This window comes from Alexandromys fortis, unplaced genomic scaffold (genome assembly GCF_014885135.2).
Source record: "Alexandromys fortis isolate MF-2015 unplaced genomic scaffold, M_Fortis_MF-2015_v1.1 scaffold_63, whole genome shotgun sequence".
NCBI classification, from domain to species: domain Eukaryota; kingdom Metazoa; phylum Chordata; class Mammalia; order Rodentia; family Cricetidae; genus Alexandromys; species Alexandromys fortis.
In genome coordinates this window covers 7,400,733-7,417,502 of record NW_026067953.1, presented here as the reverse complement: position 1 = coordinate 7,417,502, position 16,770 = coordinate 7,400,733, and the positions used below count along the sequence as shown (strand labels likewise).

At 40.8% G+C, this 16,770-nt stretch overlaps 1 protein-coding gene across 3 annotated transcripts in view; it reads right to left on the bottom strand.

Moving 5' to 3' along the window:
* Window positions 1-3,022: 3,022 nt before the first annotated feature.
* Window positions 3,023-16,770, bottom strand: part of Cpsf2 (cleavage and polyadenylation specific factor 2) — a 29,106-nt gene continuing 15,358 nt past the window's right edge. For all 3 annotated transcript variants that reach the window (XM_050151460.1, XM_050151459.1, XM_050151461.1), the window contains exons 9-15: window positions 13,082-13,182; window positions 12,541-12,741; window positions 10,350-10,502; window positions 9,445-9,670; window positions 8,093-8,392; window positions 6,580-6,714; window positions 3,023-6,211 (exon numbers count right to left, since the gene is read on the bottom strand). In XM_050151460.1, coding sequence (XP_050007417.1) covers window positions 6,119-6,211; window positions 6,580-6,714; window positions 8,093-8,392; window positions 9,445-9,670; window positions 10,350-10,502; window positions 12,541-12,741; window positions 13,082-13,182 — 1,209 coding nt within the window. In that variant the 3' untranslated portion in view covers window positions 3,023-6,118. The remainder of the gene's footprint in view (window positions 6,212-6,579; window positions 6,715-8,092; window positions 8,393-9,444; window positions 9,671-10,349; window positions 10,503-12,540; window positions 12,742-13,081; window positions 13,183-16,770) is intronic.

The window sequence follows — 16,770 nt, the reverse complement described above, 5'->3', positions numbered from 1 at the left end:
GTTATTAAAAGAGTCCTTGAAAAACCAATGGCAGCTATATCCTTGGAGTTGCCTGTGAGGTATTCCCCATCATGGTTGCTTTCCCACCTTGGGAAAGGTCAAAGACAGTCGGAAAGAGGTCCCAGAAGTTCATCCAGCACAATTCAGACCAATATGTCAAAGTTAGGTGCAACTGATGGAAACCCAGAGGTACTGACAGCAGGATGTCAGAAGATTGAAGGGCCAGGTCCTGATGCCCAGCATTGGTTATAGGACAGAAAAACCAGGCACACGCCCGCCAGTGGCTTAGAGGTTCCTGGTCCACAGTATCAGGATCTGGAAGAACTCCGGATGTGAGCAACTCTGGCTGTACTGGGATCACTCAGTATTTCCTCTAGGAGCTCAAGACCAGCGCGGAAACAGCAGCACAGCTGACTGTCAGAGCTACCGAACATTGGCAAGCTGTACAATGAAGAAACTGAAAAAACATGCAACTCACAGGCATGTTTTACTTGTGCTTAGGGGAAAAAAAAAGGCCGCAAATAAATAGCAACATCTGGATAGGGCTCGTGGATGAAATGGTAGCGTTTTATCAATGTTCATTTCCTGAGAGAAGTGATGTGTGGTAAGGATCACTCTGTTTTGTTGTTTTGTTTTTTTTCCCCAAAAAATATACACTGAAAGGCCAGTGTGGTGACACAGGTCTGTAACCCCAGTACCTGGGAAGTGGAGGCATTGATGGAGTCCCTGCTGCTACTGCAAAAGACCTAGGTTCTGTTCCCAGCACCCATATGAGGCCACTAATAACCACTTGCTAACTCTAGTTTCAGGGGATTGGATGCTTTCTCCCGGCTTCACTGGGCACTGCATACATGTTGAAAATCATCATAATTTTGGACATACATGCCTGGAGCCTGCAGAGGCCAGAAGAGCACCAAATCCCCTGGGATTGGCATTATTATTATTATTAGTAGTTTTTTTTGAGGCAGGGTTTTTCTGTAGCTTTGGAGCCTGTCCTGGAACTAGCTCTTGTAGACCAGGCTGGCCTCGAACTCAGAGATCTGCCTGCCTCTGCCTCCCGAGTGTTGGGGTTAAAGGTGTGCGCCACCACCGCCTGGTGGGACTGGCATTATTAATTACCCTTACCTCATCACTTTTACCGAAGTTCTGTTTCAAATATTTTGATTTGGGGTAGTTCCTCAAAATATAACTGAAGTGGCTTAAGAGAACGACTAAAAACGGAAAAAGTTCAACCTTTTGCTTGAACCTGCTTGGCTGGACACATGCACGTTTTCCTTCCTTTTCTGGCTCCCCTGCAAATTCACTCATTCACCCCCTTACTCACCAACATGGTAAAGACAAGCCACAGAAAGATTTGAAAAATAAATCTAGAAGGGTTTAGTATCCCCCAAACCGATCTGCCTCTCAATGAATCCGTGCTTACTACTGACACCCTTAGCCGTAAGTGACGATCAGTAAAGTTCAGTACTTTGAAGGGAAAACCAGGGTCAGACACTGTCTCACCTTTCAGGCTGTAACATGATGGAAGTCAATCTTCTCATACAAGAGCCCTATCAGGTGCCATTCCTGGAGCAAACTGGATGTATTATCCCTAGGCAAAGTAAACAGACCAAGGAACTGAATTCTTTCAGAGCGGTCTTGCTGTGGATCCCAGACTGGCTTCAGATTGTGACTCCGCTTCAGCCTTCGCAGGCTAGGAAACTAAGGGTGGGCCCCGTGCCTGACTCTCCACAGCTGGACTCCAAACCAGCCCGTCATTAGCCAGCTTTGTGCCTCTCAAACAACCCTTCCTAGTCCACAGCTTTGTTCATTCAACACTGTGCTGGACTAGATAAATTGTACGCAGACCCTTCTAGACACTGCACTGTAAGATTTGAAGTAATACGTTTCAATAGCCCTCCTTTCCTAAAGAGTGGGCTTTAGCAGAAACTGATGAACTGACTCCAAAATTCACATGGGAAGGCAAAGGACTGCAAACAGACGAAGAAAGTCCTGAAGGGAAACAGGCTAGGGGAGTCAAATGTCCGGACCTCACAGCTTACAAACACGGAGTCGCCCAGATGGTGTGAACACTGGCACAAAATACAGCGAGCAATGAAACAGACCCGGGCGAGGAGACATAAACTTGGATTTGGTCAACTGATTTCCAACAAGGCAAAATAATTTGATAAGAAATTCAACAAGTGGGGCTGGAGAGATGGCTCAGTGGTTAAGAGCATTGCCTGCTCTTCCAAAGGTCCTGACTTCAATTCCCAGCAACCACATGGTGGCTCACAACCATCTGTAAAGAGGTCTGGCGCCCTCTTCTGGCCTTCAGGCATACAGACAGAATATTGTATACATAATAAATAAATAAATAAATAAATAAATAAATAAATAAATATAAAAAAAAAAAAGAAATTCAACAAGTGACATCAGGCCAACTGGACATCCACGAGCAGAAAATGAAATTAGATGCTTACCTCATAATTCAACAATGGCTAAAAAAAATGAACAAACAAAACAAAAACCTACCTGTAATAATGAAACTCTAACTATTAGGAAAAAATAAGACTATCTTTGCAACTTGGGCGATGCTTCTTAAGGATGGTTTATAAAAGCAAACTGGTTTAGCAGGTAAAGTACTAGTCACCAAGCCTGCCCACCTTAGTTTGATCCCAGGAAGAGAACAGATTCCTACAAGTTGTCCTCTGACCTCCACACATGTTATGGCAATTGTCCACCTGCTCCCATCACAAATAAATTAAAACATTCAAAATAAGAGATTGATTTTTAAGAATGACACCAATAATGCAGGTAATTGAAAAGAATAAAGAAAATGGACCTCAAAATTATAAATTTTGTTTCAAATCACATGACCAATAAAGTGAGGACAAGCCACAGAAATATTTACCACTTATATATAAGTATCTATATAACATACAAGCTTCTAACAATGAAAAAGACAGTTTACAAATGGACAACGGAGTTGGGAGACATTACTCCAAAGACATATAAACACCCAATAAGCACAGGAAACACAGCATGCTCAACATCATTGTTTATTAACGAAATACAAAGCAAAACCTCCAGGCAATACCTCCTCACATGCTAGGGATGGTAAGAATAGAAGATGAAATCAAGAATACATGTGACCAAAACAGAACCCTTACATGTATGCCAGTGAACACAAAATAGCACAAGTACTTCAAAAGACAGTCCGTAGTTCCTTACATGGTTACCCAGAGTTACCATGTGGTCCAGCAAGCCAATTCTTAAGCATACACACAAGAAAATTTGAAATACCAATGTTTATATTTTCAAAAATCTTGCACAAGAGTGTTCAAAGCAACACTTTATATAGCAGCCAAAAACTAGGAACCACTCAACGTACAGCAACTGATGAACATGACATCTAAACAACGGAGCAGCATATAACTGTAAACTGGATACTGAAAGTGTACACCTATAATCCTAGCATTCTAGAGGCAGGAGGATTATGAGTTTGAAACCAGCATGAGCTATACAATGGAAGACCATGTCTCAAAGCAAACAAAAATGATGCTAATACATTACTACATTAATGAATCTTGAAAAACAAGGGTTAAGTGAAATGAAAGAAGACACAAAAAGCCATATGCCGCATGATTCTTTTTTATGAAATGTCCAGCAGAGACAGATTGATGATTGACTGGGGAGAAGAGGAATGAGGTGCAAATGGTTACTGGGTTTCTTTCTGGAACGATAAAAAGTATTCTGGAATTACACAGTGGTAGATGGACATTCTGGATACACCAAAATCAGTGAACTGTGTCTTTTAAGAGTTAGTATTTTATGATATGTAAACTGCACAAACACAAAAATAGGTGAACAAGTCACCTTATACAACTGTTTTCTTCACTATTGTTTCAGGTCAACTACTGAGTCACAAAAAATATAGAAATAACTGCAACAATACTTGACATGGATAACTGCACTGCAACAAATGCAACAAGCAACCCCCACCCTGCTAGGCAAATGTTCTTCCACTGAGCTGTATGGCCAGGCCCTCTTCTCCTCCTTCTGAGCAGGGTCTTATGTTGTCCAAGCTGGCCCTCAACCAAGTCTGAATGAAGCAATGCAACTACAGGCACATGCCATCATGGCCAGACAGAATTTCTTTTTAAGAAAACTGTTTGTGGTTATCAGCTGCTAGCTCACACGCTCTGTTTATTCCCGCTTCTCAAAGCTTCTCTGCACTCATGCTCTATCTCACTACTGTCTTTCTTACGTAGCTGAGGCTGTGATGAAGGTCTCCATTTCGGGAACCTTGGGATACTGTCATCTAGACACAGGCTGAAGTGCTGTTCTCTGAAGGTATTATGCCGAACAGCCATGTTCAAGCACTGCTTTTAAAATTTAATTCCTGTTCACAGGACAGCAGAAAGGCTAGGCAAGAAATAATTTTAGGTATAGATATTACCATGTAATAGGTATAGCCAGCAACTTTATACCATGTAATAACTGCAGGTTATCTTCCCCTGGGATAGAAACAGAATATGGGCTTCCTCTATATCGTAATAGGAAAGCCAGGAATGTTTCATGACTGGTAAAAAAAAAAAAAAAAAAAAAAAGGCACAATTTTACCTATCTCTGAACACTATTTTGTACATCTCGTTTTCAGTATCAAAGGCTACAAAACTTGCTCCAGTGCTGTAACCCACAACACATGAAACTGTCAGCACATGAAACTGAGTAACTGGTGGATTCTGGTCTGACAGTGGACCGCGGGGTTAAACAAGACTGAGACTTCTCTAAATGCTACTGTGCAGAGAGGAGGGCTTAAAGCTTCAGCGAGCATCAAGGACTGCCTTGATTATGCTGCCTTCTAAGAAATAAAGCAACAGGCTACAATGGGACAACATGGTTCATTGTTCAAGTGAATGGAGTTGCATATTTTCAGTTTTTACTCTTTAAGCAGGATTCTTTGTACAACATCAAGGGTGGCAATTACCCCAGTTAAGTACTATTTCTGTAGTAATAGCATAAAATCCAACCGCTATTTACATAAACTTAGAAAACAAGCTAAGAAAGGAAAACATTTGTACCCTTTAATTAAATTACACTGTTACCTTATAAAATTGTGAGGGTCAACATTTGTTCTTTAAAAACAGAGCTTTGGATAGTTTCAAATACAGCTGCTCGGTCAACAGTTAAAATGTGTCTAAACAAAATCTATGCAGAACTGGGAACACACCAGGCTTTCTTTCTGCTGGTTTTGAGACAGGGTCTCAATATGTAGGCTCAGGCTGGCCTCTAATTCACAGCCCTCCTACAGCAGCTCCCTGAGCGCTGTTGGGATCACAGGCGTACATACCACACTCGGCTTCAAGGCTTTTAGATGACATTTATTCAAATGGTGAGGTTATAAATTCAAATTGAACAACAAAAAATCTTCATACACAAGAAATGGGAGAAATAAACATTTACTCTAAACTAAACATGCGTGCTGCCTCACACAGGATGAAGGTAGAGGGCAGAGACTCCGTGTGGAGGCAACTGCATATCAGAATTCAAAAAGGAGGAACAGCACAGCATGCTATTTTTTTAAAAATGTTTCGCCAGTTTCTTGCTTGTGTTTGTATCTTTTATAGAACATTTTTCTATGTAATTCTCCCTTTTCGTTCCAGAAAACATAGGAAACTGTCTGCATGAATGCACCCATACCAGTTTCTGTAAAGGCATGAAACTGCTCCTCTAGGCTGCACTGTTTGTTTGTTTTTCTCAAGTAATGAACCCTTGGGAGCAAGGACTCTGCAGAGGAAATCAACACTTTCAGTTCTGAGCCTCTCTTCGTGAGGCCTCTAGCATTCCGCAAGGCAGAGAATTTACAAAATGGGTTTTATTTACATTTTCTTTCTTCCTTTTTTTATTCAGTACTGGGAATCAAACCCAGGACCTTGCACATGCTAGGCAAGAGCTTTACCACTGAGCTACACCCCAGGCTCTTGATTCATATTTTTCAAAGTCTAATACATGCTCACGTTTTCTGGCAGGTTCTTTTTGTATGTTACAAAACAAGACAGTGAAAGTTTAGCCTCAGATGAGAATCCTTTCTTCCTGAGAAAGGTCAAGCAGACACTTCCTGACATCATGTCCTTTACACAATGGCATACTGTTCATATAAAAGGTCTCGTATCCTATAAAAGTCTTGACAAAGGCAGCCTTCTAACCCGATGCGTCCAGTTTCTGTCTAGAAAAACAGTTTAAAAAGTTCTTTAGTATAGCTCCCATTCATCAACATTCAGAAACAATAAACAGCATCTATAACATGGACCACTTTATGACTGCTCAGGAAATGGGTGCCCTGACTCTGGAATATAGACACAGTGTTGTAGTAATGAGTTTTTATAGACACATAAATGTCAGAGGATTCAAATTATAAAAATTTACTTATAAAATTTGTACCACATATCTGAATCACTGCTATAAGCCTTTAAGGCCATCATTATGAATATAAATGGCTGGTTTTCAGTTTTATGAAATTATAAGAACTACAGAATTAATGTGTTTCAGAAGCACATACATGTTCAATGCAGCCCTCACGAAAAATAAACTTACTCTGCGGACTGCTACTTGATTGTTGCAGACAAGTACGCCCCCTACAAATTCAGCTTGAATCCCCTCCCGCAAAAGAACTTGCTTGAAGTCAGATAGTCTTGGCTCATTCATAAAAACGGACTGATGTCCAGGAACCTTGAACAAAGTCAGAGGGGAGAGATTAGCTTCAGTAAAACAGTAGGCACAGCGTGTGTTGGATAACGTGGGACACAGCATGATCTCTGAGACATTTTCATTATTCCCTCGAGTCCTCTGACAGTTCACGTCAAGACCAAGTTACATTCCAAGTTTGTCACTTTACCATTACAAAGCCCTTCACATTTTCTGATGTTTCACAATTTTATTAGTCATGCCTCCTAATAACAGAGACTCGAGGTAACATTACGCTCTTCACCTACCCACTTGCCGGAGGGGTCAACTAGAGTGTCAAGAGGCAGTACTGCACTGAAAACTCATTTCCAGGTCCCCAGTCCCCTGCTTGGTTCAGCGTCTAAATCCTCCCTAATCCCACTTCCACATTCCCTCTTCCTCAGAGTGACTGCAATGGATGCTACAGGCTGAGAACCAGAAAGGCAAGTGTTTTTGCCTACTCTGAAAGTGCTTTGAAGAGCACTATAGCTTTAGCACAGAGAAAATCTCCTTATTCCTCCTCCTCCCAACTTCAAGAGTCGTGCTAGATCAGAAGCCAGAAGGAGAAGCCCTCTCTCTCTCTCTCTCTCTCTCTCTCTCTCTCTCTCTCTCTCTCTCTCTCTCTCTCTCTCTCTCTACTCCATGGTGTGCTAAAGACTTCACTTGACAAGTCTGTAGGACTCTTCAATATTAATATTGCTCTATTTTATTGCCTGGGAGCTTTTCTAATTAACTAGGTCCCTCTTGAGAACATGTACCTCCTAGGCTAGCATTAAAGTTGCACTCAATGGCAGATGTTTAACTGCATCGAAACCAAACTGATTTGAATGGAACTGACAAGAGAGAAAAATGGCATTGTTAGAAAACTCCCATCTCATCACTGGAGGGCCTCACAATCAGACTCTGTATTTCAAAATCCACACTGAAAACACAAATCACAAACAACTGCATTAGCAGCTAGGGGAGGGTAATATGGCACACATGAAATGAAAGCAGAAAGGAGGGCCAGGGTATGAAGGAGAAGAGAGAGTGAGAATTGATGTAAAAATTCTGTTTAAAAATAAATAATAAAACATAATACTATATATTCTACTTAAAATGTTTAATAACTAAAAACAAGATTTGGTAAAGGTTCCCTCTAAATTATCATCCTCTAGCTGCAAAGACTGAGACATATGTCCTGGGTAGTGCTTTGTAAGAACTCCACACTGGCCCCCACAATATTTAAGCAGCTCAAGCCACAATGGGGAACTAGCAGGCAGACAAATGGAGACAGTCGGACTGGGGATGTAGCTCAATGGCAAAGCACATGGCTAGCATGCGTGAGGCCCCATCAATCCCCAGACCACTAAACAGTGAGACCGAGAAAGCAGAGGCTTCTCACCTCATGAGGCGGCAAAGGCTCCAGGGTGGGGATGATCTCAGTCTCTTCACCCAATTCCTTGTCATCATCTCCGAACAGACTCTTCATGGCCTTCTGCTGGGCTATGGCACTGGAATCTGAAGGGCCATCCACCTGCATTTCAGAGTCTTCTCCATCATCCTTGAGCTCTCCTTCTTCCAGAATAACTCCTGTGTCCACTTTGGAAACTCTCATGTCTAAGACACCATCTATCCAAGCTAACTCGGCATCTTTGGCTTTACAAAACTGAAGGGAGCTGACAAGCGAGTCCTTTAATCTGACCTAGAGACGCAAAGGGAGGGGAGGAACAAAACCCACAGCGTTTATGTTAACAAATCAAACACAGTCTTTGCCATTTTCTAACTCTGAAAACCCCTCTCCTCAGATGTCAACCTTCACAGTGACATAATTATCTGTGAGGGCCTGGGGATCCTTGGCCACTTTCCAAAACAAGGTTCTCAATCTGACTGCACAACAGAACCACGGGGAGTCCCCACTCCCACCCCATACTAACACTGCGGTGTTATCTCTAGTATTTCTAGTGTAATTATTGAAATTAAGATTGGAGCATCTATGTCTGCTGCCTTAGAGGTAAAATTACATGGAATGTGCCATGTAATTTTATACCTCCATGTCTCTTTCTCTTACTAATCCAGAAAATCTTTCTGCCTGGCAAGTTCTAACTTCTTCCAGATAGAGACATCTAAAGACATCACACCTACCTTCAACAGTCACTGTCTCCCACAACCAGATAAGACTATCTCTCTTCTAACTAGCCATTTTCTGTATCTGTCTCTATTTCTTTCAATTTGGAGAACAACTGTGGCATCTGTTGAGTTCCTTAAGCATTTTCCTTGAGGCCGGGTATGGTTGAACATGCCTATAATCCCAGCAGCACTTTGGAAGTAGGGGCAGGAGAATCGAGCCTGAGAGTAGCATGGGCTACACAGCCAGAACCTGTCGTTCATGAATGAATGTCTCTCTCATTCTGAGGACACTTATCATTCCCTCACATCGGTACTCTGGCCAACGTTGTCTATCTAACTGGAAGACTCTTTCCCGACTCTGCACTGACAAACTAGCTAAGCATCCAATAAGAGCCCGTTTAGTTATCATTTCTTCCAGAAAGCCTTTCCAAACTTCCAAACTCGAGTAGGGACCCTCTTCCAGCACCCTGCACACTGCCAAAGGAGGAAGAGTAAAGGGAATTAGACTGGTTTAAAAATCCCAACCATGGGACTGTTAGGGCACAGCGCTGCATCTCATGCACCATATTCCGAATGCACCTGAGCTAGCACACAGTACAACAGCAATGTCTACTTCTTCATATTTACCTGGTAGATATGCGTTTCGCTTGTGGCATCAACTGTTTCGTGTAGCTTTGGCATGTATACTTTAATATCTTTCCCACCAAATGCACGGCAGCACTCAGCCAGATCCTGACTGGCCTCTGGTGGGCCATGGACAATGATCAACTGCCGTGGTTTCATCTGATTGATGATCTTTTTAATGGAGTCTCCGTCAGAGCGTCCTTCGTAGTCTATGTAAGTAACCCTGGCTCTGTAATTAGACATCATTATCCAAGCTCACTTTCTTGGTAAGCTATTCTAAAACTAAGCTTTTATCATCAGGAGAGAAATGCACATAACTTATGAAGGGGGAATTGTGAAATGCATGTTACAGTATGTATCCCAAAAAGCCCTGTCCAAGAATATATACAAAAGATATCACTGGACAAAAAGATCATTTGTTCTCTGGTGATTCAAATTCTAAAATAATCACCCCTTGGCAGTATTAACTGTATTATGCAGGAAAGAGTTTCTTAATTACTTCCGGTCCTGAACATTTTCTACCCCGAAGCATTAAATGTCTAAGTCAAGGAGGACATTTCATGAAATGAGCAGCAACCCAGAAGAATTAGCTTCTCAGCTGCACCCTTCTCCCACCTGCTACCAGACTTATTAAAAAGGCCGGAAATAAAGTCTCTTCATATAAATGTACAATTTAATGTTCAGTTCCTCCCCATCCTACCACTAAGCCAATTACTTTGGTATTCAAGGATCATCAATGAGAATATCACCATACTTAACAGGCCTTTTCACAGAAAAGGGAATTTTAAAAGCATGAACTGCTAGAGGCCCTGCTGAAATCTCACTTTTGAAACAATGTACGTTATATAACTCAAGGGCTTGAAACTGTATCTTAAACCCTAATCTCCAAACCCCATGAAGGTACTTACTTTATCTCAATAGACTCTGTTGCAGAAACACACTTGGTGGGAACATCAGACAGGTCCTGATCCATGGGCTCATCACCATTTGTCAAACCAGATTCTAATTTGCTTTTTTCTTCTTCAGTAGCCTGAAGTTCTGGCACTAAGAAATCTTCTGGTCTAAACAAAGAGTCTCTAATTAGACATGTGGAAGGCATGCTAACATTATGTAACATATGTAACTGACTAACAGGAGGCATAATTTAAAGACTCCTCATGTATTTTTAAGACTTATGCATTTAACTCAAAGCTAATTAATATACAATATCAATCATCAGATGATTACATGTATTATGGTTTCATAACCATTGAAGAGTGCTATTTATTTATTTAGCTGGCAGTACTAAGCACTGAACCTAGGACACCTTGCAAAAGCTAGGCAAGCATGCTATTTCTGAGCTACACCCCCAGCCCAGGAGTGCCCTTTAAGGATGCTGTAGACTGCTGAGACCCCTGAACTTGTCAAGAGACAATCTGAATGGCTCTAACAAGCACAAGCACTCTTGAAATCTGGGCCTGCATTTCTTTCTTTCTTCTTTTCTTCTTCTTTCTTTCATTTTCCTTTCTTTCTTTTCTTTTTCCTTTTTTTCTTTTTCTTTCTTTCTTTTCTTTTTTTTTTTTTTTTTGGTGTTTTGAGACAGGGTTTCTTTTGAAGCCCTGGCTGTCCTAGAACTAGCTTTGTTGATTAGGCTGGCCTCGAACTCAAAAGATCCACCTGCCTCTGCCTTCTGAGTATTGGGGCTAAAGGTGTGTGCCACCACTACCAGATAGCCCGGCATTCTTTTTATAATTATTAGTGTGAATGTATATGTATGTGTGACCCAAAACATAGTTCTCCTTGTATTACTGAAAAGAGCAAGATACCTGTTTTCACAATTCCCTAACACCGTGTGAACAGCCTTTTAACTTTCTAGTTCATTCTCACTTGTCTCTGAGAACCCAGGCTCTGTTCTCTAACAACCAGGTTGTTACAGCTTCTTATTCCCATAGTTAACATCTCCAACTGTAAACCACAGAATAACAATAACAATAACAACCACTTAAAGCACATTTAGCATGAATCCAGGCTAGAGACCTTAAAAACAAAATCTCACAGGCTGGAATGTTAACTCAATGATAGTAACTGCATAGCATGTACAAGGCCTGGGTTTGATTACTAAAGCCCTACCCCCCCCCCCAAAAAAAAAAAAACCTAAGCAGAAACAACAAAAACCTCCTACAACTTCATTTAATTTGTATCCACTTTCTCAGCAGTCATGTAGTGTCCAGGGTAGTGGGATGGCTCACTGGGTTAAGAAAGTTGCTGCCCAAATTGATAACCCAAGTTTGTTCTCCAGAACCTACAGTGGAATGAAAGAACTGACTCTTCCAAGTTGTCCTCTGGTCTTCATAGGGACATGTATATGAGGTGTGCACACGCACATGGGTGTACATACAACAGTAAGCAACTAAGCAGCAGACTGGTCACTTTACCAGATGAAACAAACACCAGCATTGTTTACATTGCCATGTTTTCTCTTGTTTTGTTTTGTTTTTTTTTTAGGGAACTATATAGACAGTGGAACTTTCCTAAGTAAGCCCCAAGGATGATCTAAGTCTGCAACCTGCTCAACAGCATTATGAAAGTACTAGGCAAGCGTAAATTATATGCTTGTAATCCTGGAAACCACGGAGAAGCATCAAGCACTGTGCATTCGGCTGAGGCACCTGGCTGCTCCTGGGGAAGCGGAGGGTGAGGGAACCCTCAGAACCTTCTACTCAGATTAGCAGTGTTTTCAAAACTGCAGTTTGAGCAAGTGATTTCAGTGTTTTTATGGTTCCATCCTTTATCTCATATTCCCTTTTGAGCCAAAAGCATCAGAAGTCATTTCCCAAATGAATACAATCACTAACAAAGTTCTTTTTCTCCTGTCTTCTCCATAGCACATCCCTTACCTCTTAATCGGGGAAAAGGTGCCTAAATCACCCTTCATGCAACTGAGCAACGAAAAGAGACTTTCCTTTCACTACTAACTCTCTAGATGCCCCTCAATGTTTCTATTTTTATGCTTCAAATTAGAAGCCTCCTGTATCTTTCAAGTCAAGGCACTCAGGAGCAAAGCACATGGTTACCAGAGAGACCAAGTCACTGAATCAAGAGTTTGTTCTGCTCACATACTTGATGATCTCTCCGTATTCGTCCCATTTAATTCTTTCCTCTGGGGCAGGAAACATAGGGTAGGATTTTTTGGCCTGTTTGAAGAAGCTGCCTTTGCGACTGCCTTCCCCTTTCATCATGAGGTCGTGCTTTGTCTTATGAGCCGAAGGCTGGTCGATATCTTCCTCCACGTCACTCTCATCGCTGGAGTCGATGTCTGCCCTAGGTTTAGGAACACAGCGGAGTCATAATGTCCCTAAGTCAGTTTGGCTTAATATTTATAAAACTATGAATGAATTACTCACCAGCATTAACCCAAATCATAATAATCAGCATTAGTGGATCAATGTTTTGTAAAAACATAACATTAACTTCTTTAATGAATTGGTATTATTTAGCACTAAAAGGATGTTATTTTTGCCATTCAAAAAGTTTAATAAAAGTCATAGAGCCCTAAGAAAATCTCAGTTGTTTCCATTGAAAGTTTGAATCCCACGATGTGTTCTTTGTACACTAAATGCAGACTTAACCTTATGAGTTACTCTTTATGTGAGCCACTCACTCTTTCGATTGCTCAAGTTTCTTTGCAGCTTCTTTCTTTAGTTTCTCTTTTTCCACATATTCTTCAAGTTCTTTCCCTTCAAGCTTCACGCGTTTCCTCAGCTAATGAGAAACAGACAAGAAAAGGCAGTGTCAGGAGAGCTGGGTAGCTGTGTGAGACACACTGCTTCTCTAAAGTGATCTTTCAGTTCTCATCTGAAATTAATCATGTTTCCATGACACAGACTTAGATATCTTAATTAGATTAGTACTAAAACCAAGCTATTAGAGAAGAGGAACTTAAATCGAACTGGTTAAAATACACCAGAGTCAACTAGGGGAAGGAAGCAGTTAAGCATTTTTATAATTTGAAGTAGAAAAGCCACATAAGTCCCAAAGCCATAAATCATAAGCAAAGAGTGAATAATTATCCAACATGGAGAAAATAAAACATCTTCCTATTTTATATTCCTTGGAACTAAAAGAAAAGGTGAAAATATTGGCTGTAATATGACAGTCAGAATCTGTTTTCTAAGAACTTCCCAAATCAAGAAAGAGATTCACATCAAAAAGGACAAAATATTTAAAGGAAATTTAAAAAATAAGAATGATTGTTGACACAGGCAACATAGAACAGTCAATAAAATCTGTTTAATTTACAATAAAATCTGGAAATTACCTGGAGAAGAGACACCTTCTGCTGTTAGCAGATATTAGCAAACTGTTAGAAGACAATTTGCTAACAACTAAAAATAAAAAACTATAAATAAAAATGTGCTTCTCTTTTGATGTAGTTCTTCCTATTTCTAGGAATTTATTCTACTGAAACAGAGATGTTAAAAGTATATAGCAGTAATGTTTAAAAAAATTAAAAAAACCTGGCAAATCCATCAATGTGGAACAACCGAATTAGTAGTTTTCATTCTTTTTTTTTTTTTTTTTTATAAAACACAAGTATTCTTCTTTTTAATTTTTTTTTTTAATTTTATGTGCATTGGTGTTTTGCCATGGGTGTTGGGTTCCCTGACACTGGAGTTACAGACTGTTATGAGATGTCATGTGGGTGCTGGGAATTGAACCAGGGTTCTCTGGAAGAACAGCCAGTGCTCTTAACCACTGGGTCATCTCTCCAGCCCCTAGTTTTCATTCTCTGATCATCAGAGTACCTTAAAAACTAGAGACCCCTTGTGGCTTCCAAGAAGGTCTCAGGACCAACGTTCTAACCCCAGAATCTACCGTGGAAGAGGGATCAACTCCAGGAAGCTATCCTCTGTCTTCTATGTGTGCACCATGTGTATATACAACTCACACATAAACCATTAATTAAAAATATAATCAAAGAACCCCAGGGGTTAGAGGTGGCTGAGAACTGACTCCTCTTTCTGAGTTTAGTTCTTAGAACCCACACAGTAGCTTACAACTGTCTGTAATTGCAGTTCCAGGAAATCCAACACCCTCTTTTTGCCTCCATGGGCCTCAGGCATGCATATGGTATAGACATACAAGCAGAAAAAGCATCCACATACATGAAATAATGAAAAGATATTTAATGTAAACGGCCGAGATTTTAAATTGTGTGTACGTATGTACTGGTATATGGGAGGTCATGAAATTAGAAAGGATCATGAAGAAAGGAAGAAGAGATGTGAAAGAAGAAACAGAGACAGCAACGAGTACATTAGGTAAGAGCAGAAGGAGGAACTATTTGGGGGCGGAAAGGAACCGGCGGAGGGGGGAGGGGAAAGGATCAAGGAGAACAAAGTGTACTGGTGCATTTGTACATCAAAATGCCATATTACAACTCACCACTTTGCACTGCATGCTAACCTAAAAATTATTAACAATTTTTAAATGCTAAGTCATAACAACTCAATACAACATGTACTCCCCGGTGAATCACAGACAAAACTGGAACAGGTAATTAAAAAGAGCACTGTTGTGCCAACCGGCTAGAGTCGGCAGGGTCAGCAGATTAAATAGTAGCATGGTGCCCGTGTTTATCTCCTGTTTCCTACGGCTCGTTTCCACATAATACACACTGTGGTACTATCCAAGGTAATGCTGGAATAACTGCAATCTTTCAAATGGTTTAGAAAAAATGTGTGTGTAATTCTGTGTCTGTGTGGATACATGATGTGATACAGCAAACCAGCTAAAACCTCAGCAACTAGGGCGTTGGAGTATTCACATCATTTTTCCAACTTTTGGCTCAATTTGTAACTATTTCAAAGTAAAAGTTAAACCAAAATCAAGTGATAAACACTCACAAATGTGGCATCTCACATCTGGCTATTGGCTTACTCAAAACGTGTTTTAAAATAAAAAACTGTTAGCAACTTAGATACCTTGCACAAAAATCAATTTTAATTAAGTATTCAATTCCGGATTTAATATGTACCTCTTATAAAAATGTTCTTAGGGTAATGTAGTGGCTCAAGCCTGTATCTCAGAACCCAGGAGCCTCAGGAGGGAGAAGCAAGTTTTAGGCTAGGCTTTAGTACATAGCAAGACTCCGCCTCAAAAGATAAATAATTAAATATTTTCTCCCAGTTCTATATTCCAGTTCTTTCTTTCTTTTCTTTCTTTCTTCCTTTTGGTTTTGTTTTTTCGAGACAGGGTTTCTCAGTAGCTTTGGAGCCTGTCCTGGAACTAGCTCTTATAGACCAGGTTGGCTTCGAACTCAGAGCTCTACCTGTCTCTGCCTCCGGAGTGCTGGGATTAAAGGCGTGAGCCACCACCGCCCGGCCTATATTCCATTTCTGAGCTCTGAAATTAACTGCTATATTTATAAACAGTTTCTGGAACAATCAACTCTAAGATGCATTTCTTCTCCACGTTCACAGTAACACTCCAAATAATACCTTTCCCTAATATAAACCTCCAGTTTGTTCTTTGTTCACCTTTTTTTTTTTTAATTACTGATTTTTTTTGTCCTAAATGAACAAGGCTTAATCTCCTGGGGCACTGCATCCACACGAAGAAGCTAATGTGGCAGATGACTGGCTTGTATGACCTCGTTCTTACGTCATCATGACAGCGACCAGCATATTCACTGAGGGCCACCAGTGCAGCTGCACTACCCTGACCACTAGGAAGGTCCCTCTTCTTCTGGAACTTTACTCAGTTTGGTAGCAAAAAGAAGACAATTAATAAGGAACATGTGGTAATGAACACTAAGAAAAAGAATACAAAGTTGTAGCTAACCAAGTAGTTCTTTTAGATTCATAGTAGGGCCCTTTATTTTTTTTTTATTTTTTAATTAATTAATTAATTAATTAATTAATTTATTTATTTATTTATTTATTTATTTATTTATTAAAGCTTTCTATCTCTTCCCAGCCACCGCCTCCCATATCCGCCCCCCCCCCCCAATCCACTCCCCCTCTCTCATCAGCCCAAAGCGCAGACCGGGTTCCCTGCCCTATGGGGAGTCTAAGGACCTTCCACCTCCTTCCAGATCTAATAAGGTGAACATCCAAACAGCCTAGGCTCCCACAAAGCCAGTACAGAAGCTAAATAAGAAGGTGAACCCAAAGAAAAACATATAGACATCCTCCTGGATATTAACCTTCATCAAGCGATGAAAGGAGACAGAGACAGAGTCCCACATTGGAGCACCAGACTACAACCCCAAGGTCCAAATCAGGAGCATAAGGAGAGAGCACGAGCAAGGAAATCAGGGCCATGAGGGGGGCACCCACACACTGAGAC